This window comes from Xenopus laevis, chromosome 6S (genome assembly GCF_017654675.1).
Source record: "Xenopus laevis strain J_2021 chromosome 6S, Xenopus_laevis_v10.1, whole genome shotgun sequence".
NCBI lineage: Eukaryota > Metazoa > Chordata > Amphibia > Anura > Pipidae > Xenopus > Xenopus laevis.
In genome coordinates this window covers 80,756,407-80,782,550 of record NC_054382.1, presented here as the reverse complement: position 1 = coordinate 80,782,550, position 26,144 = coordinate 80,756,407, and the positions used below count along the sequence as shown (strand labels likewise).

Here is a 26,144-nt window from a genome sequence, read left to right as displayed (position 1 = left end):
AATAACTACTTGTAATGCTCTTCTAGGGCAGTGCTTTGCAATTTTACAGTGTAGAAAAGTACACATGAAGAACAATTATTATAATAAACAAATACATATATAAGTATAGATAGATTTAGTGCCATAGGTAAGAGAGAAACATTAGAAAGGGCCAATAAATCTTACACTCAGGGGATTATTTATCAAAATCCAAAATTTTCTCATTATTTTCTGAAAACTTCTCTGACCAAATCTGCATGGATTGTGTCCCCCTATTTATCAATCAATTTTCCCTAAAATTTCTTGTATGGGAAAAGACTCGATAAAATTGTGAAAAAAATCCAAATCACAAGATTTTTTCGTATTTGTCGCCAAAACTTGCAACTTTTTCGTATTTGACACCCGAAACCACAAAATCTTCGGATTATTGAACGAAACCCAGCGCAAATCAGAATATTTTCAATATGTCAACGGGACATCTGCCATTGACTTCTACATGAACTCGTCAGGTCAAAGTTGGAGTACTTTTTTATTCTGACTTTTAACACCATCAGGTGCAAAGGTGAGTAATAAAAACTGGCAATAATTATAAATGTGTAGCTTTACAGAGCATTTGCTTTTAGATGGGGGTCAGTGACCCCCGTTTGAAAGTTGGAAAATGTCAGAAGAAGAAGTTAAATAATTAAAATACTATACAAAATAAATAATGAAGACCAATTGAAAAGGTGCTTAGAATTGACCATTCATACTAAAAGTTGACTCAAAGTTGAATCAACCCTTTATAGGGATTCTGTCATGGGAAAACACAAAATACATCAGTTGATATCACTCCTCCAGCAGAATCCTGCATTGAAATCTGTTTTTGAAAAAAGCAAATAGATATTTTAATTTTGAAATCTGACATGGGGCTGGACATGTCAGTTTCCCAGGTGCCCCCAGTCATGTGACTTGTGCTCTGATAAACTTCAGTCACTCTTTACTGTCGCACTCCAAGTTGGAGTGATATCACCCCCTCCCTTTCTCCCAATAGCCTTTAAACAGAACAATGGGAAGGTAACCAGGTAACAGCTCCCTGATACCTGCATTGCTAAAAATGCTCCCACCTAGTGGTAGATATGACAATAGCACTTGATTGTAAAAATCCAAATCCTGATAACAGAAGTCAAAACTTCTTTTGTTACATTGAGCAGGAGAAACAATAACCTGCCTGAAAGCAGTTCCTTTCTTAAGTGCTCACTCTTGCTAAAAGCACATGGCCAGGAAAAATGGCCTGAGATGGCTGCCTACACACCAATATTAAAACATAAAAATACTTGGTTTATTCTTGGTTCAAAAATAAAATTTGTAATGGTAGAATGTATTATGTGCATTTTACACAGTGTAATTTAGTAATAAAAACGATAGCATAAAAATAATGACAGATTCCCTTTAATATATTGATAATGGGTTGAGTGCAGAGTACCTCTTGTTTTTGTATGCATTTTGTGTTCACAGCCTCATTGCACCCCAGCCTAATGGTGTAAAATGTAGTGGTGACCACCATATTTTATAGGGGGGCTCCTTTTGCCTAGAAGATGTATTAGAGCTCTAGTTAATCTGCTAGGAAAGGAAGCCCCCTTATAAGACATATTGGATCTAACTGTTAATGAATATTGAATATCTGACACCCAACTTATTTTTTATATTTAATTGATTGTATTTAGAAAGTTTCTTATTTCAGTATGCTGAAGCTTATATTACATTTTCTTTTTCGCGATAGTTCCCCTTTATTGTCTAAATAATTTTTTTAGTAGACTTAAGGTATGTAGATCTAAATTACTGGAAAACCCCAGGTCCTGTGCCTTTGTATGTAGTATAGGTAGTTTATACAACATAACAAACTCCAATTTATGCGCCACTCTCTAACCAATGCTCATGGGTACATTTTGTCTGATGGTACCCATGATGATTTATTATATCTTGCTGGTATAATATAGAATGTTTCACAAATGTCTGCACTGGGTGGATATAGAACTGCTGTATTTTTGATTATTTACTGCAACATATATTTAATTATAATTTCTTTGTCTTATTGAAGGTACTCATTCATAATGGCTATGGGCTACCTCACACTGTGCCAGATTAACAGAGTGTACATATTTAACTATGGCATTTTAGCCACTGATTTTTCTGGGTAAGTGAGCAATTACTATATCAGTGAATATTATTTTCTAGGCAAATTTATTGAAACTGTTAACCATTAGCATCGTAATGTCCAAATGGATGACAGAAATCTGATATCACTTCACGGATCATTCTTAAAGTCCAATTATTTTCTAACATGACTTTTGTGTCAGATGTTGTGCGTGAGCCCATGTGACCCCCCATAGTGTATTCAATGAATGTTACAGCTAATCAGATCAATAGACTATACAATAGGTACCTGCATTTGCATTGCCTGTGTTAATTGATAATGCCATGCCTAAATTTAAAAAAGTCAATGTTGTTCAATTTCATATTTAGGCAGAGGCAACCGTTAACTTGGGGTTGCTTTTGCAGCCCTCACAGCTGTCTTTGACACAAAACTGTTCTTAGCAAGTGGCAGAATGGAATCTGTGAGTAGCGTGAGGGCTTCTAATTGACGATATAACCCCAGCCTTTCTCTGCTCTACCATTTACTGGCCAAGGCAAAAATTTCTTAATAAGTGAATAAAGTAGAAGGGCAAGGTGCTTAGGAGTGAAGTCAACACACTTGTTGCTTAGAGAATCCATTCCGGTAGTTCACTTATGTATGTAATAGGACTTTAAATGTAGCCCCAATCCCGTATGTATCAAACCGAAATGCTTTAATAATTTATGTATTTTACTCCATTTAAAACATGTGTTGCTATTACAGACCTCTAATGATTATTACTCAGAAGATCACTACCTTGGCTTTCCAGTTGCATGATGGTAAGCTTTTAAATTGGATTATAAGGCTTAAAAATAAGGTAAAAATATTGTTGCCTGGCTTACAGGTTACATTTTCTGAGGATAAAAATATTATTATTTTTCTATTTTGGGAATGACTACAAACACATATGATATATAATATAGACATACAGTGATGCACTGAATAATGTCCATGCTTGGCTAATTCATGCTCAGTTGTGGTATGTTGTTGCCTTGATTGTTTCTTGTACAGAATAATTTCCTTATACAGGTACCTCCTTAGATACGCTTTAAAGGCAGGGGTCCCCAACCTTTTCACCCGTGAGCTAGTTCAGATTTAAAAAGAGTTGGGGAGGAACACAAGCACGGAAAATGTTCCTGGGTGGTGCCAAATAAGGGCTGTGATTGGCTATTGGCAGGGCCGGATTTACAAAGTGGGCACCCCTAGGCCCACTGCTGTTTGTTGCCCCTGTCCCCTCCCCTTTATTTATGCATATTTTCATTATCTGGACTGGAGCAATGGGGATTGGGGCACAGGAAATTTAAAAAAGATTGTATATCCAGCGCATCCCCTGTGTTTTTGAGCTAATGTGGGTGTGGTTGGGCAGCATGCCGCCCCCCTAAAGTCCTGCTGCCCTAGGCCCGGGCCTAGGTGGCCTTTCCACAAATCCGGGCCTGGCTATTGGTAGCCCCTATGTGGACTGATAGCCTACAGGAGACTCTGTTTGGCAGTACATCTGGTTTTTAACCAACGAAAACTTGCCTCTAAGTCTGGAATTCAAAAATAAGCATCTGCTTTGAGGCCATTGAGAGCAACATCCAAGGGGTTGGAGAGGAACATGTTCCTAACGAGCTACAGGTTGGGGATCACTGCTTTAAAGGTATCCCACAGGATATTGAGGTCAGTGATACTATCATTATGCTACAAGAATTCCATCACTGCAGCCTCATGTTCCTTATTGTTATCTAGAATTGCAAGCCATATTTGGTTTAATGCCCATTGAACCCTACTCTGTATTTACCCTAGGGTGAACGTTAACTCTAGAGGGCATGATCAGTTATTCCCTTAGGTAGACATTCTGCCTGTCCTTTGTTGGCTAAAGAGGTACCGTTAAAGGCAAAATCAATTCTGGACAGCACAAAGCGGGAGGCTGAAAAGTATGAATATTGGCTGGATTGGGGATGAAAGTGTCGCCATACTTCAATGAAACCCACCCCGGTTGTAAGATCTGCCAGGTTGGAGCATGGTGTCAACCCCATCATAATGTCTTATCCTTAGCCTGTCTAGTGTAGTATCCAGTAATGTATTAAAGGAGAAGGAAAGGGTTGGTGCACTTGGGGGTGCCAAATGTTAGACACCCCCAAGTGATTGTATTGACTTACCTGAAACCCCGGGCCAGTGCTCCTTTCAGCAGAAAACTGCACCGGCCCGGGGTTATACCAGCGAGCACCACAGAATGATCCTCTTCCGTCTCCCTCTGTCTTCGCTTGGCTGCGCATGCGCACTAGAACAAGAAGTCGAACTTTAACTAAAAAGTCGGCTATTTCGTTCAACTGCGCATGTGCTTGCCCCTGGAAATTTGAAGAGAGAAGAAGACAGAAGTGGATCGTTCGGTCTTGCTCACTGGTATAACCCCGGGCCAGTGCAGTTTTCTGCTGATAGGAGCAGCGGCCCGGGGTTTCAGGTAAGTTAATACAATCACTTGGGGGTGCCTTACATTTGGCACCACCCAAGTGCAACAAGCCTTTCCTTCTCCTTTAAAGTCACCTGCTGCTATGACCCGTGCATGGGGGTATTGGGCAATAAATTGAATTGACTGCAGAACACAAGCAGGGTCAAAGGATGGCAGAATGTATGTTTGCTAGGGCATATTCACAGTGAAAAATATTGGCATATAAAAAGAGTTATCTGCCCCTCAAGTCAGAGTGCAGTATTAGTTGTTGGAAAGGGACATGTTTGGATACCAGTATTGTGACGCCTGAGGAATGTGAGCTATATGTGGAATGAAAATGCCAGCCCACCCATGGTTTTTCAAGGCTAATATTTTACTCCCTATCAGGTTATTTTCCTGCAGTAACGCAGTGCCTACTCCCTTTTGTTTTAAGTAATCCAGTACTAGCTTGCACTTTATGGGGTTGTTGCAACCCCGCACCTTCCAGCGCATTAACTTAAGGGTCATAGGGGCAAGCGTTTCAGTGGGGACCATACTGTATATGTGTAGTTATATCCGTAGTAACCCTACTAATTGTTGCTTTCCTGAACATAACAGAATGATTAGAAAAACAATACACTAAACAGTATGAACTTGCCATTCCATTTCCCTCCCCTTCTACCCCTTTCCCCAAATGTACCGGTAGGTAGAATTTCACCCATAACAAAGTGTCAAATTACACAGGGGTGACCAGTGCAGAGAGTTCAATATAAGCTGTAAACAAAACAACCACTTGAGTAGCTCTGTGCGGTGCCCTCCCTCTTTAGTCATAATTACCACAAATAAGTAGCCCGCTTGTCATGAGTGCGGCATATCATGCCATCAGGGTCTGTTTCTGAGAGTAAAGTTAGTGGTTACCTCATAAAAGTAATTAAAGGTGTTGTTTGTCTTTAAATTAACTTTTAGCATGATATAGAGAGTGATATTCTGACACAATTTGCCATTGGCTTTCGTTTTTTATTATTTGTGGTTTTTAAGTTGTTAAGCTTTTAATTCAGCAGCTCTCCAGTTTGCAATTTCAGCAATCTGTTTGCTAGGATCCATATTATCCTAGCAACCATGCATTGATTTGAATAAGATACTGGAATATGAACATGAGAGGGCCTGAATAGAAAGAGGAGTCATAAAAAGTAGCAATAACAATAAATTTGTAGCTTTACAGAGCATTTGTTTTTAGACGGGGTCAGTGACCCCCTTTTGAAAGCTAGAAGGAGTCAGGAGAAGAAGGCAAATAATTCCTAAACTATAAAAAATAAATAATGAAGACCAATTGAAAAGTTTCTTAGAATAGGCCATTCTATAAAATTATAAAAGTTAACCTTTTACACTGGTAAAAGTTGTGTGGTTGCTCCAGAAAGCCTACTATAATTTATATAAACAACCTGTCGTGAAGCCATGGGGGGTTTGCTGAATCTACTTTCAATTTAATATATCAGCTTGGCATCTGCACTAACAGGCTGCTAAATTTATTTTAGTTGATAGGAAAAATACCTTTTCACCGTTAGGTACTTTCGCTCATCTGCATTCCCCAGCTGTCAAAATGTTGCTAGTTTGAGAAGCACTTGCATTTTTTGTGTTACTGTTCTTAAGGAAGGAAACTGGAAATAAGGAATTTCATGCCTATGCCTTCATAGTTAATTAAAGAAGATAACCTCTGGATGTTTTTTAATCTGAATTGTATATTGAACAACTATGCTGGAGGTGGTTGCTGCATGCTTCACTCAGGCAGCTCTTAAATATAATATACTACAGCTATTGGACCTGTTATCCAGAATGCTCGGGACCTGGGGTTTTCCGGATAATGGATATATCAGTAATTTGAATGTTCATACCTTAAGTCTACTGGAAAATCATATAAACATTAGATAATCCAACAGGGATAGTTCTGCTTCCAATAAGGATTAATTATATCTTAGTTGGGATCAAGTACAATATACTGTTTTATTATTACAAAGAAAAAGGAAATTGTTTTTAAAAATATGGATTATTTGGATAAAATGGAGTCTATGGGATATGGCCTTTCTGGATAACGGATCCCATACCTGTATTACCTGTCAGATGCCTATAATTATCTATATATTTTCATATAGAAGGCCTTGTAGTTTAAAAGAGGAATAAATATTCACCTGGTTTTTCCCTTACTTATGAATATGTGTGCAACAGAAAAAATCCTAGGAAAGAAACCAAGTTTTGCTCCTAAAAACTCTGTTTTCATGGAATACCCTGAAAGATGAAACTTGCTCAATGTATTTTATAAAGCAAAGACATGGTAGTCATTGATCAAAAAACAATTACAGGCCAGTTGCACCCTTATTGGTGCTAATCACCGCAGTGCAAGGATTTCTGTTTGTAGCTCAAAGGGGCTCAAACAACAAACCCAGAGATATTGGTCTCAAGTGGCTGGTTGCATCTCCTACATTATGATCCATTGCTGATCACTGGGGAGGAGATACATGGCCAAAACAGTAGAAGTGTCAGTAGGAGCCAGAGATGTTTGCAGCATCTATTCAGCAGTTTGGCTCCATAACAATTTGCAGGGCCCAATACTGCGATGGTCTTATGTAATATTTCCAGACATGCAAGTGTGAATTTTCTCAAGCTTATTTAAAAAAACAAATTCAAACGTGAATTCTATACAGAATGACTTGGAAGTTACAGGTCTGTCGCTAGTCCTTGGTGGGTGTTTTTTTTTCTTATTATTTTGTATCATATTAATATTATTGTGACTTTTCTTTCTAGGGTTGGGAAGGAGTTTTAAAGCACTCACCAAAGATCAACAACAGTATTCTATAAAGTAAGACTTTTCACACCCTGTTCCAATGTTTCCCAGTTCACCCAAAATAACTCACACTAACTTCATGGACTGAATCTGAGAAAAAGATTATCATTTTGTCAGTCCTATTAGGTGTGAGTTTTGCTAATACTGTGCCACCTGTAGCTGTCTTATTCATGAAACAGATTTATTGCCTGGAAACATATACATGCAGGATGATATACTGCATTTTCCAATTAATGGGGTGGTTCACCTTTAAAGAAGAACTAAAGCCTAACTAAAGAACTAGGCTAAAAAATGATGTACATTATGTTTTTGGCTTCTGTGCCAGCCCAAGGCAACCACAGCGCTTTAGCAGTAAAGATCTGTGTCTCGAAAGATGCCCCAGTAGCTCCCCATCTTCTTTTTTTGTTGATTCACTGCATATGCTCTGTGTTGCTGTCACTTACTGAGCCTAGGGACCCACTCACAATATACAGTATGCATAGAATATAAATATTACAATATAAGCCTGATCAGTAACTGAAACTTTAGGCTGGTGTAATAAGTTAATTATATAAAATATGGCATTTTTATTAATTTTTAGGGTTTAGTTCTCCTTTAAGCTAACTTTTTTCATTTGGTTGTCATTTATTTTTTCATAGTTTTTATAATTTTTGCCTTCTGATTGTTTGCAGCTTTCAAATGGGGGTCAACAAATGCTCTATAAAGCTACAAATGTATTATTGCTACTTTTTATAAATCATCTTTTTATTCAGGCTCTCTCCTGTTCATATTCCAGTCTGTTATTCAATATACAAACTGGAGAACTGCTGAATAAAGAAGTGATAGAAAATTAAAACCAATTGCAAATTGTCTCAGAATATCACTCTCTACATCATACTAAAAGTTAACTCAAAGGTGAACAACCCCATTAAGAATTAAGCGGTCTGCAGGAGGCTGCTGGCATTTTTTTTCGACTGCTGTATGACAAGTAAAACTTGTGCATCCCAAATGTTGGGCGCCAAAGAGGGGACAGACTCACCTGCATACCACTTTTATTTGGTCACTCATGAAGAGAATTTTTTATTCTCTTTCTCTTTATGATTGTGTGTACATGTGCTTGTTCCCTTAAAATAAGTAGTTTGACTGATCATTAACTGGTGCAAGAACACCAAAGTAGATCAAAATAAAAAACCTTGTATCCCTATTATAAGTATATTGGTCAATTTGCCACTCTTGAATTTGCTCATCAATGTGTGTGTGTGACCAGGCTGTACTAAAATTACTCAGGTGTGATTTTCCTCTTCTTGCCCTATTTATGGTCAGTTTTATGGTACTCTGGTCAGAGTTATTAATAATATTATTAATAATATAAATAATATGCTCATTATGTACTGGCTCTCACTGATACTGATGGGCAACACAAGAAGCCCAAATGCTTCTATTGTTTGTGTTTTATTGTAAAAATTCTTCAAATATCAAGATTGTTTGCATTTGAGGAACTTTTGAGTATATTGTATGCTTTATGTGTTAAAGACTATATAGATTAGTTGCCCGTGATTCAGATTCATGAGATTATGGCAGCACAAATGTATGTTATTTTTGAAAGTATATTTTTTTCAATTTACCATTAAGAAAATTTAATTTGTGGTTCTTTTTGCATAGGTCTTAGATGGGATGTTTGTAAAAACATTCTCTGTCTTTATGAGCATAGCATTACATGCTTTTATCTTCACAGAAAGAAACCCTCATTCTTGGAATACTTGAGCTATCACCTCAATTTTATGAGTGTTCTTGCTGGACCATGCAGCAATTTTCAGGATTATATTGCATTCATCGAAGGGCGACATATCCAATTAAAGCTTCTCAACTCAAAAGGGAATGGATACACTAAACTTTCAAATCCATCTCCAAATGTGAGTACATACTCCATTACTTATGTATAATATATATTACTATATATTCTGTTTTCTGCAAAATGATCTTATTGTGTCCTTGCAATGTCACATACTGAATCTCCATACCAATTAACATTTATTTATGCTGATGGCAAATTGGCATCATAGCTTTTCAAATTATTAATATACAATTTGTTATTTTACATTATGTCTTTCATATGTGTTTTGCATATTTAGCATTGTCCAGGCTATTAAGGCCATGGTTACATTTTATTTTTAATGATGCCAGAGGCAGGTTAATTCACATAACATTTTCAGATTTTGTTATTCCAGCAGTGTCCTTGAATACTGTCTTGAATACTGTCTTTTCTAAAATTACAAGTGTTTATATGGCACATTGCAATAAAATCACTGGTTTGTAAAACAATGTTTAGAAGAAATTCAGGCTGGTTTAAGAAATGAACATATTATAGTATAGACCGATTAACAGTAATGACTACTAGGGTGATCTTATTTTTAAAATGCTTTTGTAGCAGAGCTAAGCAAATAAGATCTGCTTGTTTGGCTAGGTTGATAAGTATTCGGCCAAATGATATTGATAAAAATAGGCAACCCAAAACCTAGGAACTGGATCACATGAGGCATCTTCAGAGCCGTTATGGATTGCATCCTCAGCCCTATGCAGACATATAGTGCTCAAGACATTTGCTTTGATTTGCAAATGTAGATTGTGTGCCTGTTATATGCATATTTATATACAGTATTTCTCCAGTATGGCAAATTATACATTTATTCATATTTCCTGATAGGGGGTTACCCAGCTCAGAAATGCGTATCCTACTAACTTTGCACACTGCCATATTGGTTGTAATTAAAATTAAAAAAAAGAAAAATCGAACCCAGTTGCAACCATTCTTTAAAATATAATCTCTATGAAAAGGGTGCTTTTTACGAAAAGGTGAAATGTACCTTTTAATCTTTCCATTAAAGGGGTTACAAACACTTTTTTCAGTTCAGTTGTTTTCAGATTTTCCCCCAGAAATAAAGACTTTTTTTCAATTACTTTCCATTATTTATTTTTTACTGTTTTCCCAAAATCTAAGTTTAAAGTTGAATGTTCCTGTCTGTGACGTTTGAATCTGGCAGCTCAGTAATTCAGGCGCAGACTCTAAACTGTTACAATTTTGCAACGTTTAGTTGATCCATTTCTCAGCATCATCTCTCTCTGGAGCATTAGCAACTATTGTATAAATTCCAACAGCTGCCTGTAATGAAACTCTGCTCATCATGGACAAAGATAAGAAATGTATCAACTAAATGTATCAATTTAGAACAGTTTACAGGGTTGGCAACTCCCCTTCACTTCAATATTAGAAAAACGTTGACACATAGAAAATAGAAAGTAATTGGAAAAAAACGTTACTTCCGGTTGATCTTTCGGAAAACTACCAGTTGTTTGAACGTGAACCACCCCTTTAATAAAATTAAAAGGAAAATAATTTAATTAGTTTGTGTACATTTAAAAAAAAGAGTTTTAAAACAGATGTTTAATAATTTGTAAAACTTTGATAGAACAATGAGTTGTTAAACAATAGATCCCTAAATACATGCACACAGAGGTAAAAGCCTCGTTCTTACTTATATAACAGCAGCTGTTTTCTTCATCTAAATTTACCCCTAGTTTGTGTAGATAGTTTTATGTGGCTTATATATATCTAGTATTTTCGCACTTGCAGAGGTCTCTTCTCTGTGATATCAAGAATATTGGAGTAGGGACAGGACCTTTGTCTTATGATCTGAGGGGCAGATGTCATCTGAGATGCAATGGCACACTGTTTGACTTGCCTCCTGTGTCATGTTTAAGTGGAGGGAGGACAGAAAAAGCTTAAAAATACTCTTCCATAGACTAGCTTGGGTGGCAAAATGTTCTGTGTGTCATTGCCCTTACATGACACAGAATGCTGCTGAAAGAAATGTCTATGTGTGCAGTTAGCTAGAGATGTTTATTTAGTATTGTAGCCAGCCCAGCAAAGAAAGCTGAGAGTTATAGGTGAACAATGTTTGAATTTTTCCAATTCAAAGTACTTGTGCAGGGCTTGTTTGAATGTATAAGATTCTATTTGAGTTTTTCTGATAAATTTGTAGCCATATGAATGATAAACTCAAGCATTTCTATGTTATACTTTCAGGAAGCAGTTTTATACAAGCTGTTTGTTACTGCAGCATCTCTTGTTGTTTTTGTGACATTTACCAAGGCCTTTCCAATTTTGTATGTAGTTGATGAAACATTTATGAGAAAAGCCTCATTCTTGAAAAGGTTGGGTTATCTGTACATTGCAACCCAGGCCTGCAAGCCAAAGTATTACTTTGCATGGACGTTAGGTAAGTGTTTGCACCCAAATTGGATAGTTTAACATAAGCTGCTGAAAATGTAGTTCGTGTATTGCTATTTTCAAAATGAGTTATATTACCAGAAAGATTTTATGATGTTACATTGTTGGTTCATAATTGTTTTCAAAATAAATGAGAAATGCAGTTAAGTCTTGTACACACTATCATAAGCTAAGGGGCACATTTAAGGGTCGAATTGCAGTAGTACGATATTCGAAGTCAAAGTTTTTTTTGATCGGATATGGCCATATGCGATCAAAGTAAAATCGTTCGTTCAAACGATTTAATCGATCGAACGATTTTAAAAAAAAAACAGATTGGCAAACGCAGAAGGGTACATTGGTCTTAATTGGTCTCACAGAATCAATTAATTCAAATAAAAATAAATATATTTCCTTTTGCTCTGTAATAATAAAACAGTACCTTGTACTTGATCCCAACTAAGATACAGTATCTATATCTATATTAGGGATGCCTAGAGGCAGATTTATCAAGGGTTTGAAAAACTCCCAGGAATTTGAAATTCGACCAATCAAAATTTTTTTTAAAAATTTAATTTTTTCAACTCGGGTGAATATGATCGACCTGAAAACTCTAAAATTGAATTAGATTAGAATTTTAAAACTCGATTATTAAAATTCAAATGACATTCGAGTTTTTTTCATACAAAAAAACTCGAATGTCATTTGAATTCTAATAATTTCCTAGTCGAATTTGACAGTTTTGGGCTTAAAAAAACTCGAAATTCACTTCGACCCTTACTAAACCTGCCCCTTAATATTGAAACCCCCAACATCATTTTACTTGAATGACCAGTTACTACACCCTATTTTTCATTTTAATTTACAAATTTTCTCAACCCAGGAGGTTGCAGATTTTGTATATTTTAAATGTTTATTGTTCTATTACTTTTTGTAATGCCTTCCCCACACACACTTGCGTGGCATGCGTGTGTTATCTCCTATATTATATCACAGCTAAAAAATGCCAGAAAATACTTTGATTTGATACTGAGAATTACTTCTGCTAAAATAAATTATATGGGTATTATATGTAAATTATTATGGGTATGGATGTATGGGCCGGTATAAAAAAATATGACATATTTATCAGGTGGAAACCTTACATAGCACTTGTATTAAATTGACCAGCTCCTAATTATATTACTTTTTTTTTTAGCTGATGCAGTTAACAATGCTGCTGGTTATGGTTTTAATGGAGTGGATGATAAGGGCAAGTTTCGCTGGGATCTGATTTCCAATTTGAATATCTGGAACATTGAGGTGGGCTTACAACATATGTTGATCTTTGTATGCTAGTAATCTAAAATAAATGGCTTCATTTATGTAATAAAATTGTCAGATTGGGTATGTGTAAGGTATTTTAATGTGAAATTAAAAAAGCTTATTTAGATGGGGTGTGTTGAGCAAAAGAAAAAATGCACAAACAAGTGCTTTTGCCCTCAGTTTAAATTATGCACCTTTTTGTCTATATGGTACTGCCTACAAGAGAATCAGGACTTGTCTAATCATTGGCATGCCCCTTTGAATAATGTAATTTATGACATGGTCATTATTGAAATATACTTTTGTTCAACCTAAGTAAAAGACCTGTGTGTTTATTTTTTTTATACAAAGCAATATATAATTTTCCCATGTCTTTACAGTGTATTTTGCACTGAAGCATGTTTAAAATTTAGTGCTTTAATCCATGAATGCCTTTGGCTGCTTTTGAACATTTGCTTAGACTGTTCTAGGACATTTCTAGTTGATTTAAGTTCAGTGTTTGACAGAATCTACTCATGTGTTCCTTGTAAGCTCTCCTGGTAATTAATGCAAACTGTCAAAATATTTTTTTCCAGACTTAAACATTTACCATGGTAACTGGAGCGAGAATATTTGGTTGAGTGGACTAGATGCCATAGATATGAGCCAAAAATACCTATGACTTAATTTTAGAATCAAATCTGCCTTAAGGCTTTTTCTTCATGAGCTAATAATTTAGGCTTCCTGTATTGCTAAGATGCATTTTTCCTTCCATTCCTAGACTGCTACCAGTTTTAAAATGTACATAGACAACTGGAATATTCAGACTGCAGCTTGGTTAAAGAGGTATGTTTCCTGTAATCTTACAAGGTCACAATAAGCATACTTTTGGTATATACAGGTATAGGATCCCTTATCCGGAAACCCGATATCCAGAAAGCTCCAAATTACGGAATGGTTGTCTCCCATAGACTCCATTTTATCCAAATAATCCAAATTTTTAAAAATGATTTCCTTTTTCTCTGTAATAATAAAACAGTAGCTTGTACTTGATCCCAACTAAGATATAACTAATCCTTATTGGAGGAGCCTGTTGGGTTTATTTAATGTTTAAATTAATTTCTAGTAGATTTAAGGCATGAAGACCCAAATTACGGAAAGATCTGTTATCCGGAAAACCCCAGGCCCCAAGCATTTCATAAAGAAACAACAGGTTATCTGCAGATCTGCTAGCAGGGCTTATATGCCTTTATAGTTGAATATTGTATGTATATCAATTTACACTGACCTAAAACAAAAATTTTTATTGTAGGAAGGTGTATATCTACAACTGTTAAATGTTCCGCTAGTGATTTTGCAGGCACTGCTTAAAACACTAGCTTGCCAGTACTGCAACTTTAGCTGCTGCAGCTGCAAAGAGTGCTGGAGGTAGATCCCTTCCTCCAATAAGTTCAGTCAGTGCAGCTTAATTTTAGATGGGATGTTGGGTGAGTGGTGCCTTTGCAGTATCTACAGTTAATATTATTATTAATATAGTGTTACTTGTATAAACAAGACTGTTCAATAAACCTAATACATTAGTAGACTGAAGGGGTACAGTACAATAATAGAACACAAATACAATCGCAATTGCTAAGTGTTAAGAATCAACAGCAAGAGGAAGGGGTTCCATGCCCTACAGAACTTCCAATGTAAGGGCTCAGACACAATTAGGAGGGAAATAAATGTAGCTGTTTTGGAGGAGGCATTGACTCAATCAGATTTCAAGTGCAAAGATGTCATGCTACTGCTCTAGGTAGTCTTTGAAATTAGTTATGAGAAGAATTTGGATTGTTCTCTACAGAGGAATTAAGGGATGGAGTGGGTGGTGTTACCAGGTGGTGCCTCTGAGAGAAGAACAAGAAGCCAGACAGTTGTTCAATAACTGTGCCAGCCATCATCAGAAAAGTTGTGCTTAGCTCAGCACAGAATCCAGAAGTACAGCAGTGAAAAGGTATTTCAGCCAGCTTTGTTTAAGTTGCAGTGAATTTTTAAGAAGAAAAAAGTATTTTCCTTTGTGATTTAAAAAAATTGTGCATATTTTTCAGCATACCTCTTGTATATATAGTGGATAATGTACCCCCTACTGTAATTTATAAAGATATTATAAGTCACCGAGGAGTTATGTGACCATATATATTTATACAGGTCACATAACTCTGAGGTGACTTCTGATATATTTATAAATTTCTAGTAGGGGGTACATTATGCATTATAATCTACATTTTGTGGAGGGGTCGGCGTCGAAATTTTGGTCGCCGGCGTCAAAATTCTGCGGCCTGGGGGCCCCTGACGTCAGAACCCGCCGTTTATAAGGATATAATTTACAGTCTGGTCCCATACGGAAATGACCAGACTGTAGATTATAATTCAATACGAGACAGTTAGGTCCCAACAAGCAAGTAACCAAGCATTGTACATTATTTCATGAAGATTAATCTACAAAAAGTCTGTCTTTACTTTCAGTCTTTGGATGAGGTTTACAAAACACAGAAAGAAATCACCAGTGCTCGGTCTAACACATGCTGTGGAGTTGACCAGCTGCTAGAAGCACCCTTGTATCAGCGCTCGGTCTAACCCACAATCTGGAGTTGGCTGCTATAAATGATAAAAAGCCAATATTTGTACACACAAAAGGAGAAAAATTGGCAGCACATGTTTTGCTTTTCAAAAATAATCATTACAAGAAATGGTGTTAGTTCCACAGTTTGGCCAAAATATGTAAGCTCATATGCCACGCCCTCATTGTAGGTGAGTCCTACACAAACTATTAGCATTCTAAGTTTGTAGTGCATTTAAAATCAAGTCCCCCAGCAAACAGTGTGACTGAGCAGAACGTACATGGTACCATAGACCATAGTGCATCTACCCTTAACTCAGGAGCTCTAGTGATGAAGCAGGGAGCTTTTAAGCTCCAGCCAATTAACATACACCTGTAAGGAATTCCCTGTTTTAAAGGCTGAATGGCAGCTATAGGCAATAGCTGGCAACAATTTGGATGAGGTTTTCCCATTGGAGCAACACAGGATGAGGAAGGATGCCAGAATGGTGTTCAGCTGCAAGTCATATGAAAAGAGAATTTTAAAGGCCATAGCTGACTCAACCTATGGTTTTCTGGTAATGGCAGAAGACAAAATCACCAGCCACAAGGTTTTCAGCTCAGCAGGCGTGTGTGGCAAAATATTGGAAAATGACTCTCTGTCGACTGGGCTGGTAATTCCCAGGACTCTACTATTTCAGTTGTGGGTCAGATGATTATTGCTGAGAAATGTGTCACTAAGCTGCGTTGGTGTTTGGTGGTAATCTGCTGGACCCTAAGAGTGCACTGGCAAGACTTGGGCATTTTGCAAGTAATGTCAAAGGAGGGACAATTACCACTGTTTTGCTACTGAAGCTATTGAGCTCTGCATCAAAAGATATAAACCTCTAAGATATTTTCTTACAAAATGTACATAACAGGACCACCAGATGGTGCCGCTATACTGCTTTGCTAAAATTTTGTATAGATCAAAATAATACATTGCACAAAGCTCCTATGTCTCCAATTTAATAACCAGATTTTTGCAAATCTTAGTACAGACTTTTTCAAGATTTCACTCATTAAGTATTCACCATCTGTTAGTATTGTATATATCATAGTGAAAGCCAATAAGCTGTTACTTTTAATATTATTTACTTAAGCTTTTATGTTTGGAATACACTATAAAAACATGAGAAAAGGATAGGTAATGGGGGGGGGGAAAATTCTCAGAATGGTAAATGAAACATTCAGCACAAAGATAGAACATAGCTGTGACGTATATAGAACCTTGTTTATTTATATAAAACATACAAATTATTATCAGATATAAAACATGGATCTCTGCTGCTTTTGTGGCGGGAGACCCGTCAATTTTTTATTTGTGTTTAATAAACATCTTCTTAACCTCATCAGCATTTACATTGAACTCAAATCTAATGGAATTTAGTGGCTTTGAGGTACATGATACAGTATATCACATATATTTTCTAATGATAAAGGGGAAAAAATCTTTATTAAGGTATATATTTCCTTTAAGATGACTGTTTTTACATGGACTTAGCACCATCTTTACAAATTTGGGTCCAGTTCACCTATAGTTTTATAACTCTTTTTTAAGTTTTGCACATGATATTTTATATTTTTTTTCTTCCACAGGGTTTGTTATGACAGGGCTCCCAAGTACCGGACAGCCCTAACATTTATTTTGTCTGGGGTGTGGCACGGTGTTTATCCAGGATATTATTTCACTTTTGTTACAGCAATTCCTGTTATGCTTTCTGCAAGAGCGGTATGTATCCTTATGTCAGGGTATATTGTGCAGCTGTATATGCAAGAACATGCACATGAAGTAAAACACAAAAGTATAACAACATACTCTTAATTTAACTTACTTTTGATTATTCAGCCACTATACACACACATACTTAGAATGTAAGCTCTAGGAGGTAAGGTAGGTTACCTCCTTCTTAATGTGTCTTTTGTTCATGACACTAAGGGGCAACTGAAATTAAGTCAAAGGTTTTCTTTGGCCAAATTGGTCAGTTTTCGATCGAGTAGGTCTGTATTCGTTCGATTGTGAATCATACAAATAAAAGTAATAGCGCATTCGAACGAATTTGAATCAAAGTTTTTGCCAAATTTTTCATAGTCCACCAATTGACTCCAAGTAGGTTCTAGGATGTTCCCCAAAAGCTAAAACAACAATTCGGCACGTTTTAGATGGCGAATGGTCGAAGTCGAATTTTTAAAAAGACAGTACATGATATTCGAGTTTGAAATTGTTTTCAAATCCTAGTCGGAGTACACAAAAATAGCTCGAAATTCAAATTTTTTCAATTCGAAAATTCACCTCGACCTTTGATAAATCTGCCCCTTAATCTCTGTATATTTATACTAAATTATTGCTTAATTATTATTCTTGTTATTTATTATTATTTATTACACTTGTCCTCACTTTGTGTACTTTGTACAGCAATGCTTATTCATGTAGCACCTTATAAATAAAGACATGCATACATACATATACAGTTAAATGCAAAAGTTTGGGCACTCAGTGGCAAATTATTTATTTAGTTAATTGTAAGTGAAATGTTGTAAATGACTACTGCAGAAAACAGTACAGTTACATTTTATTCCACCAACAATGTAACAAGAAATATACTAATTGGAACTTGTGCAAAAGTTTAAGTATACTTTTATATATTCTTTTCATTTTTTTTGCCTGGTCCATGATCCTAATTACCTCATTAGCCCTTAAAGGATCAGTAACCAAAATAATGAAAGTATTTTAAAGCAATGAAAATGTAGGGGGTTATTTACTAAACTCCGAATGCAAAAATCACAAAAATTTGTGATCTCAGACCTGTTGAGGTTGCATATAAGTTAATGGGAGAAGTCCAAAGGATTTTTTGATGTGCGCTGGGTTTCGTGCAATACCCTGAAGTTTTCTGAAAAAATTTTGAAAATCGGATGGAAAAATCTGAAAAAATTATGAAAATCGGATGGAAAAATCCGAAAAAAATCATGAAAATCGGATTTTTTTCTCACAAAGCAAATTTCCGGGAAAATGTGAACAAATAAGCTTAAAAAACCCAAGCAGATTTGATCGGAGTTTGTAGCAAAAAATATTGAGATAAATTCAGACTTTGATAAATAACCCCCATAATGTCCTGTTGTGCTGCATTGATAAAACTGATGTGTTTGCTTCACAATAATAGCTGTTCTGTGCAGGGCCTTTGTGGGCTTGCCACAAATATGAGCTTGGTTCTGTGCAGCCATGGGGGCTGCCATTTAAAGCTGAAAAAGGAGAATCTGAGATTAAAGGAAAATTAATATGTAACTGTAGCCATTAAGGAGATACTGCCACCAGAAATTAAACATTTCTTTATATCTATCATAATATTGCCTTTAAAAGCTACGTATAACTGTGCCATAAAGTATTTGCACAATGCTTTTACATTACCTGTCTGATGCCCCATGTTCCTATATGAGGGGGCTGCCATATTTGTGCAGCAGTATTAGAAACATTAACTGACAGGACAGTCAGGGACAGTCAGGTTGGCAAAAGTCAGGTTTAGAAACTTCAGCTAACAATTACTTACAAAAACAGACCTCTCAGCAAAAAATGATCAATATGATCTATAGGTAACTTTTAATATACATTCATATTTTAAAAAGTTTTAGTGTCAATATAACTTTAAGCTGTATTCTACCTGACAGTGTGCACTGCTCAATTAGATTTTGTTCTCTGAAAAATGCATGTTTCAGTTGTAAGTGGTCAGTGTTTATTACATTTTGGTCTGCTTTCAAATAGCAAACGTTAGTATATTCACAATGACTGGGAAGTCTTTAATTAAAAAAATGAATACAAATATTTAGGAATACTATTTACAGTAATTAAAAAAAATATCAACACCAGTTTGAATGTTTCTGTAATCAATTTTTTTCTCAGATGAGAAATAATTTTCGGCATTTCTTCACAACCTCAACATCATGGAAATTTCTGTACGACATAGTAACCTGGATTGCAACACAGCTGGCAATCTGCTACACCGTTGCCCCATTTGTTTTGCTGTCAGTAGGACCATCCATTCAACTGTACAGGTATGTTCTGATGTTATTCTCATGCTCCTTCTTGTAAAAAAAATTCTGCCACACCTGCAATGCAACCGGCTTTTACCCCCATGTGTAATAAAAGGCACTACGTTTGCCCTGTAGCAGTAACCCATAGCAACCAATAAGATGTTTGCTTTTGAACTAGTTGATTCTACCTGCTGATTGGTTGCAATGGGTTACTGCTACTGGGCAAACCTAGTGCATTATATTACATTACCACCTTACTAACTTCTAAAATTTTATTGACAGAAAAAATGCTAATTAACTTTGGAATACTTTGACTTTCTTCTTAGTTATTTGCATTTTGATGTGCAAGCCTGAAACTGAAACGATCTCTTTACTATGGCTTTATTTCTCTGTCTTGTAGAGGGCCTTAACAGAAATATACTAATTAAAATTATGCCTATAGACACAACATTTTTAAGTTCAATATACAAAATAAAATTATAAGGAAAGATGCGCTAAACCAGGGTGTCTACAATTACTTTTATTGAAACACCACTGCTTTGAAAAGAGACTTAACACCTGGATAATTGTTAATTATCCATAATACACAATAGAAATCACTAGATAAATTAAAAAAGCATTATTTATTCCCAGTTCTGCCAGCATCATTAAAAAACCTAACCCATAAAAACAAAAATTGTGTCTATTGAAGAGGGGCCCCTCACATTCACCAATTCTCCTAATATGAACACAAACAATTTGATTACTCACTTCAATTCTCACTTGTTGATATATGTTACAATAATCAATAGATGTTATCCAAGATACTTTGGTATCTGGAGAAAGCACAGTTGTCTGCAAAACGGTTTTTGAGGCAGTGACCATAGCCGCTGGTGGGTGGTCTCCCCTTTTTCCATCCGTGAGACAATGAACCAGGGTAGTGTATTGAGGAATTCAGGCACATATCAGCAACTTTTCAAAGTGGTGGTGTTTCAATTAAAAATATGTATAACAAAAATAATTTACTGTATTAGCAGTTGCCACGATCAGTGATCTACAGTTGCAGGCTGGAAATAGGAAGGCTAATCCAAAAACGATTTTATAAAAATAAAACCGATTGAAAAGTTGCTTTCTACAGGCCCATCTATAACATTCTAGAAGTAATGTAAAAGAAAAAGTAATGGAAATATAATGTACTGTTGTACTGCACTGGTAAAACTGCTGTGTTCAGGGTCAGTCTGGGCCGGTGGGACACTGGGAAAAAGCCCGCTGTTGGTGCTGCCTCCCGACCTCTCTCCTGGTCATGGCTGTGATCAGAAAAAAAGGTGGTGCAGCTGGAGGGTGGGGACTGAGGTCAGGTCCGGACTGAGAATTAAAATAGGCCCTGGCATTTCAGGTACACAGAGGCCCAATCAGCCCACAAAGAGGCCCAAACAGCCCCCACAGCCCACTAAATACTGACTTTCTATGGGACCTTATAGCAGCCCCTCTGGCATTTGCCAGAACCCACAGATTGCCAGTCCAGGTCTGACTGAGGTATCTGAGTCTTTGTCACTGTTGCGGGGGCCGGGGATGTGTGTGGGCCCCAGTCAGTTTATATAAACAAGCTGCTGTGTAGCCATGTGGGCAACCATTCAGAGCTTAAAAAGGAGAAAAGGCACATGTACACAGTGGATAACAGATGAGATTTATAATATACAATGAGATTCTTACTTATCTGTTATCTACTATGTATTCTGTGGCTGCCCCCATGGCTACACAGCAGCTTGTTGATATAAACTATAGTTGTGTTTCTGAAGCAGACACCAGTTTTGCCAGTGCAGCACAACAGTATGTTATATTGTCATTCCTTTCATGACTTCATTTTCACCTTACTGTTCATTTAAGGGAAACTGCCCCTTTTCGTGCTAATTATTGATTCTTGCTTGTCTTCTTCTAGGTCATTGTATTTCTACCTGCATATTGTATGCTTGCTTGCACTCATTATTTTGCCAACAAAGCTCAATGGAAGAGTATTCTTCAAAGGCCATGAACCCAATGAAATAAAGCATTCAGAGGAGAAGCAACATTCAGCAGATCATGTAAAGAATCACATGAGCTGAATCAGGCCAAAGCTGGGAAAAAGATGGCCAAATATATATCGCTAACTGCTTGAAATGGCGTTACATTATTTTAAGTGGTTTCTCTTATTTTTACAAATATTTTATACTAATGAACTTGCTTCCAATCCTGTAGGACAGATGTAGTGAAGGATTCTCAGGAAATACATTCCAAGGTCGTGTAAAAGCACTGATTGACACTAGCAGTTTATCCATACATGGACCTACGGTATAAGTAGTAAAAGCACAAGAATTCCAATAGCCTCTCACTATGTTACAGGATATGTAAAGTGGTGGAAAAACACACCAGAACTCTTGCTCCTATTTATCTAATTATTTGCAATATTTTTATTAAAAGGCTTCTTCACGATTTCACCACTCTAAGATATTAGTGTGGTGTTGCTAAAATTCTTCATTGAAATTAAAGGAAAGTCTTACATTAACAACAGGCAGGCCAATGGAGGCAAATAGGCATCCCCCGTCCCACCCCTAACCTACCTTGTAAGTACAAGGCTGCATTGTGCCTGCCAGAGCTGTGCTCTTCACGTTGTGCAGGGTTTTTTAACCAAAACAGGATTCTGAATAAAGCGCTACATGCAACAGAAGTGCTTGGTGAATGAGCAGTAAGGGACGCTCTTGCACTTTTGTTCTGTGCTTTTGTACCCCTATTAGACCCCTAGAAAATTTTCATTTACTTAACTGAGGCTTGCATTGTCACAGCTCATATTTATATAGAAATGCAAATTTGCAAGAAGGAATGTTTAGTATACATAATGATATACAGTATGTCTGACATTTACACTATTTAAAAACACACACTTACACACTGTTGACACATGAAGGAACATGTACATGTTTGTGACTTTTATGTATGTTTTAGGAATTAAACAACAGTAAATTATATATAAATGACAAATTTTAAAAATAAATACCTTTTTCTATTTTATTGTTCATGATGTCCAGCACACATATCTAATAATTTGGTAACATGACATTATTAAACCAGTTGCTATTTGCTAATAACAGTGGCCAGTAAGAACTGATTTGTGCCAAAGATACAATGCCGGTACTTGTCTTGGTCCGTTTTAGCATGCAGTTTGTTAGGTTCAGTTGCATGAGTAGGTGCAATCTGCAGAGGGACCCCAATCTTTGTAATAGGAACTGAAGGAAGAATTGGAATCCAGGGCTCCCTTGTTCTTTGGATATGATTTAGCAAATTACAATTAAACAACATTTTGATGCAAATGGCAAAAGTAATTTTTAGTGGTATTTTAAGGGTAACTAAACCCAGCTATAAAGCTGTCCCAGAGTGCCCCATAGTTCTCTGTAGATGATGAGAAAAAAATTATTTACACAGGAAACCAATTCAACAATGAGATCCAACTGACCAAACACTTAATTACAGATGCAAGAGAATCAACCAATAAGAATGCTGATACCCAGCACTATTTCATCCATCATGCTCTTTTCTTACATATAGAGATTATTATGCCACTTTGGGGGCATTATATTTCACTGGAATCAAACATAGGAAGGAAGGACAGACTTCAGTGTAGGCACAGAGACCATGGAGTCAGTTTTGCAGAGGTCAGTTGGGAATCTCATTGGAGGATTTCTTTGATGTTAATGCTGCCGCAATACCTGGAGGGCTGGGGATAAGATGTATTGAGCAATATTGCTTTAAGAATACAACCCCGATGTTGCTGGACTACAGCTCCCAGCATGCCTTAACCTTTATAATTTGTTGAAGTATGCTAGGATTTATAGTCCAGCATAATTTAACAGTGCATCCACACGTAGTCCAGTAAAGTGTGGTAGATCAGTGCCGTGCAGCAGGGTTTAGTGTCCCTTTTACAGCAAAGTAGCAGCTTTTGCTCTTCACGCTTGCGTTCTAAACAAACCTTGCCAACAGTATGGTGGCTAAAGAGCAGCATGATTGCCAGGCCAAGGATTAAAAATGGTATTTAGTGTTAGCAGGGTTGGACTGGGGGGCGCCTTTGCGAATGCACGCACATGTACTGTGAGAGCTGGTTACAGAAGGAAGACCTTTAGATGCGCACTGTGAGACCCGGTCTCAGCAGGAAGAACTTAAGGTGTGCACACGCAACTACAAAGTGAAGTTATGAGCTCATAAAAAATTATATTTTATTGATTCATCTCACTTACTGAGTTTCCTTGTGTCCATGAACTTAAGGTCTACATTTTAGAAAACCCATAGCTAACAATCCCAAAAAAAAAATCACAAAACCATTCAGTAAACTATTGCTTAACTAACCGTTATGAGAGCTGACAATCCCAGAGGAATTGCTTGGTAAGCATGGCATCCCATGGCACCTTTTAGTGTTCTGCATAACAACTGTTTAATACAACTGGTTATTTTGTCTCATATTAATGAGTTGGTGAAAATGCTTTGTGTTTGTTGCTGAAGCACAACATTTACACACTCAGTTGCCAGTAACTGCGTTATTGTACATACATGGATACTGTGGGATGTGGTAAAAATAATTTATACAGAAATAAAATTGAATATTTGCAAAGAAATATTGCTTATCTATTTTAACATTGTGCCTGTAAATCTGCCGCCATCTAATTTCACACTAGAGCTTTAGTATAGTGAATGAGGCATAGAGTACTTTAGCAAAGTATTCAAACCCTTGAGCTATTCTCTTGTTTTACCTAATGAGAAATACTCAGCCAAATTGTTGTTCTCGGTCATCGTTTTTATTTCAAAGCACAGCAACTCAGTTTTTTATGTGAGATTGTTTTTCATGTTAGAAAGAATTATACTTGAAGATGCTGTTTGCATAAGTATTCAGTCCCAGTGCATTTGCAGTGACAATGCCTGCAGCCAGCGACACATCACCTTAAGGGCAATCCAGGCAGTCTCCCAGACAATATTCCCTCTAAACTGTGCTTTCATGCGTGATCACAGAAATTTTAAGGCCAGTGCACACAACAAATTGTGGTGTGCACAAAGAATTTTGTGTGAAAACACAAAATCTTGCATTCTGAATGCACACACAATAATTATAAGGAATTAGAGGGAACAATGCTCCCAGGCCCCATAGATTGTAGGAGTCCCAGCAGCAGAGGCAGAACTGGGGGTGGATATGGGGTCCTTTGAGGTACTGTCCAAGGCCTTTGCAGAACTTAATCCACGCCTGCAGCATTCTGACCTGAGTGGCTTTCACATTAGCTGGTGTGACTACAGGCAAGTGGGACCCAATATTTTATTTCCAGCCCTTGGCACAGCCATAACTGCCTGCTCCCCAATTATTATTAATATTTCACTCATAACCTCTTTTCAGTAATACATCAAAGCATCCACAAAGCAAAAAATATGTTTTAAATATGTGTACTACAGTACTTTGTTCTTTGTAAACTACATTTACTGTATGTTAGACTCACAAATATTTGGTCAAATATTTTATTGAACATAAAAATGGCTTAAGCTGTTTGTGGTTATACTGTATTCCCAAGGTTAGACAATGATGTAATCTGCGCATTGCAGGCCGTCAGCCTCTGGATATTATTACTGTTGGGGATAATGTCCATGTTTTGTAGGAAAAAGTGAGTAACGGAACTATTAACTGGAGAAAGTATTTTGTAACCGTGCTAAACAGTGACACCTAGTGCTCAACAGTCAGATACTGTGTCGATAATAAATGCAGTACTTTTATCAGAGGTGTTTTAACAAAAAAAAATGTTCAGCATACTATGGTCTGGTAAATTACCACTCATCTTTGCTGGCTAAGATGGCAGACCCTTTTCCCCTGTGTTTCCCTTAAATGTTTGGTGACTACAATGTTTAGAAATCTGATTTTTCTTCCACCCCGTGCAGCTATATGACAACAGAATAAATACAGGATAACTCAAGAAATCTTAAGGGAGACTTGATTCTACCTAAAGATACATTGGAAGAGTCACATAGAGTTATAGACTAATGATTCATAAGCGTTGTTTATATGTTGTATTTATTACAATTTTATTTTGATATGCATTTATGAAAACCATGAATAAAACAATAAATAATAAAAAAAAAAAGAAATCAGATTTTTCTAATAGGAGTGCTTTAAAGAGACACCAGAAATTAAACTATTTTTTACATCTATCATAATATTGCATTTGAAAGCTACTTATAACTTTGCCATAAAGTATTTGCACAATGCTTTTACATTACCTGTCTGATGCCCTATATTTGCAGCAGCAAATAGTGTAAAAATACCTCTTTAATATATTAAAAACAAAAGATTAAAATGCACTCACATGGCATGCTGGGCACCTTCCAGTGACGTCACCTGCCTTACGCGTTTCGTTTTGCGACTTCTTCAGAGGAGCAAGAAGGCTGAAGAAGTCGCAAGACGAAACGCGTAGGGCAGGTGACGTCACTGGAAGGCGCCCAGCATCGCACACGAGGAACGGACGCAAAAAGCCGCTTTTCCATCTTCCCAAGCCACTTCGATCTTTTGGGACCTTCCTTGTGCGGACGTTTGTATACCGGGGGAGCCTCCAG

The 26,144-nt window shown here is 36.7% G+C and overlaps 1 protein-coding gene across 1 annotated transcript in view; it reads left to right on the top strand.

The window, feature by feature from the left end:
* mboat1.S (membrane bound O-acyltransferase domain containing 1 S homeolog) overlaps window positions 1–25,603 on the top strand; it is a 47,185-nt gene extending 21,582 nt beyond the window's left edge. The window contains exons 4-13 of the mRNA XM_018269513.2: window positions 2,057–2,152; window positions 2,855–2,910; window positions 7,341–7,395; window positions 9,095–9,272; window positions 11,444–11,636; window positions 12,825–12,928; window positions 13,692–13,756; window positions 17,127–17,259; window positions 19,423–19,574; window positions 21,472–25,603. Of these exons, the coding sequence (XP_018125002.1) occupies window positions 2,057–2,152; window positions 2,855–2,910; window positions 7,341–7,395; window positions 9,095–9,272; window positions 11,444–11,636; window positions 12,825–12,928; window positions 13,692–13,756; window positions 17,127–17,259; window positions 19,423–19,574; window positions 21,472–21,634 (1,195 nt within the window). The 3' untranslated portion in view covers window positions 21,635–25,603. The remainder of the gene's footprint in view (window positions 1–2,056; window positions 2,153–2,854; window positions 2,911–7,340; window positions 7,396–9,094; window positions 9,273–11,443; window positions 11,637–12,824; window positions 12,929–13,691; window positions 13,757–17,126; window positions 17,260–19,422; window positions 19,575–21,471) is intronic.
* Window positions 25,604–26,144: the final 541 nt, after the last annotated feature.